The sequence below is a fragment of the Anneissia japonica genome, unplaced genomic scaffold (assembly GCF_011630105.1).
Source record: "Anneissia japonica isolate Jap-2015-1 unplaced genomic scaffold, ASM1163010v1 scaffold287709_len1912824_cov184, whole genome shotgun sequence".
NCBI classification, from domain to species: Eukaryota; Metazoa; Echinodermata; class Crinoidea; order Comatulida; family Comatulidae; genus Anneissia; species Anneissia japonica.
In genome coordinates this window covers 400,821-401,876 of record NW_022751466.1, presented here as the reverse complement: position 1 = coordinate 401,876, position 1,056 = coordinate 400,821, and the positions used below count along the sequence as shown (strand labels likewise).

At 32.5% G+C, this 1,056-nt stretch overlaps 1 protein-coding gene across 1 annotated transcript in view; it reads left to right on the top strand.

The window, feature by feature from the left end:
- LOC117121709 overlaps positions 1 to 586 on the top strand; it is a 69,654-nt gene extending 69,068 nt beyond the window's left edge. Inside the window, exon 98 of the mRNA XM_033266995.1 lies at positions 409 to 586. Within this exon, the coding sequence (XP_033122886.1) occupies positions 409 to 539 (131 nt within the window). The 3' untranslated portion in view covers positions 540 to 586. The remainder of the gene's footprint in view (positions 1 to 408) is intronic.
- The last annotated feature ends 470 nt before the right edge of the window (positions 587 to 1,056 follow it).

The following is a 1,056-nucleotide window of genomic DNA, read 5'->3' as shown; positions in this document are numbered from 1 at the left end:
AAAAAGAAAATGCAAAAAAAAAAACAACAAAGAAATACAGTACTGTTCACAGCTCAGTGTTGTTTTGATGGGGCCAACTTTCGGCTCCCTGATTTATTATTCATTATTTGATTTGATTGTTATTGGCTATTAGGACTGATGATTGTTAGTTGCCCTGATTTCCTTGCTTACATTTGTACGTTTTCTGGTGCATTGAAATGATGAATGTATTCTGTACCTTTACATTGATCAATATAATTACTCTATTTTATTTCTTTAATTCTGGATTGTAATATTCAATATTTTTTTACATGAATATTTACCAGGATAACTAACATTAACAATTTTAAAAGCTGAGAAAGTTAATGATTTTTAGAAATTTTTTAGTATGAAATTTTAATTTTTATCATTAAAAATTGTTTATTGTAGGTTATTATTGTGAGGTTGGAGGTAGGACTAATGTTACAGGAGAGTGTGACCAGGGCTTCTACTGTGTCAAAGGATCTAACAGCAGTGCACCAACAGATGGGGTCACAGGTCAGTGGAAATTTCCAACATAAACAGTCATAAAAGCTCTGCTCCAATATTCATCTCATTCTTCATTTTCTCTTCCTATTCCTGTGTGTTTTAAAGTTGCTTCCTTTAGCCTTTTTATCTTACAATAGTTTAAAGATACAAGAAATTTTTACTGCCTGTATTGTAGAGTTGTGTTTTAAAGTTGCTCTATTTAGTCTTTTTATCCTACAATTCGTCGCTCACATCACGAACTAACACAATCAAAGTAGATTGTGTTAGTTCGTGAAATCACAGTAGCGCGTCAAAACGAGCGCGTATTGGTTGTCAAGCAATTTTGTATTCTTTACCACACAAAAAGTCCTTAACGACAACAGCGCGTATTTTGACGCGCTTTTTTGATTTTACGAACTAACACAATTGAATTTAATTGTGTTAGCTGTCTCTTATACACATCTAGATGTGTATAAGAGACAGAATATAACGTGAGCTTGCGTTACTTCCAATAGGGTTTATTTTTATACGAGACGTTTTTGTTTGTGTTAATTGGGTTTTTACACTAAG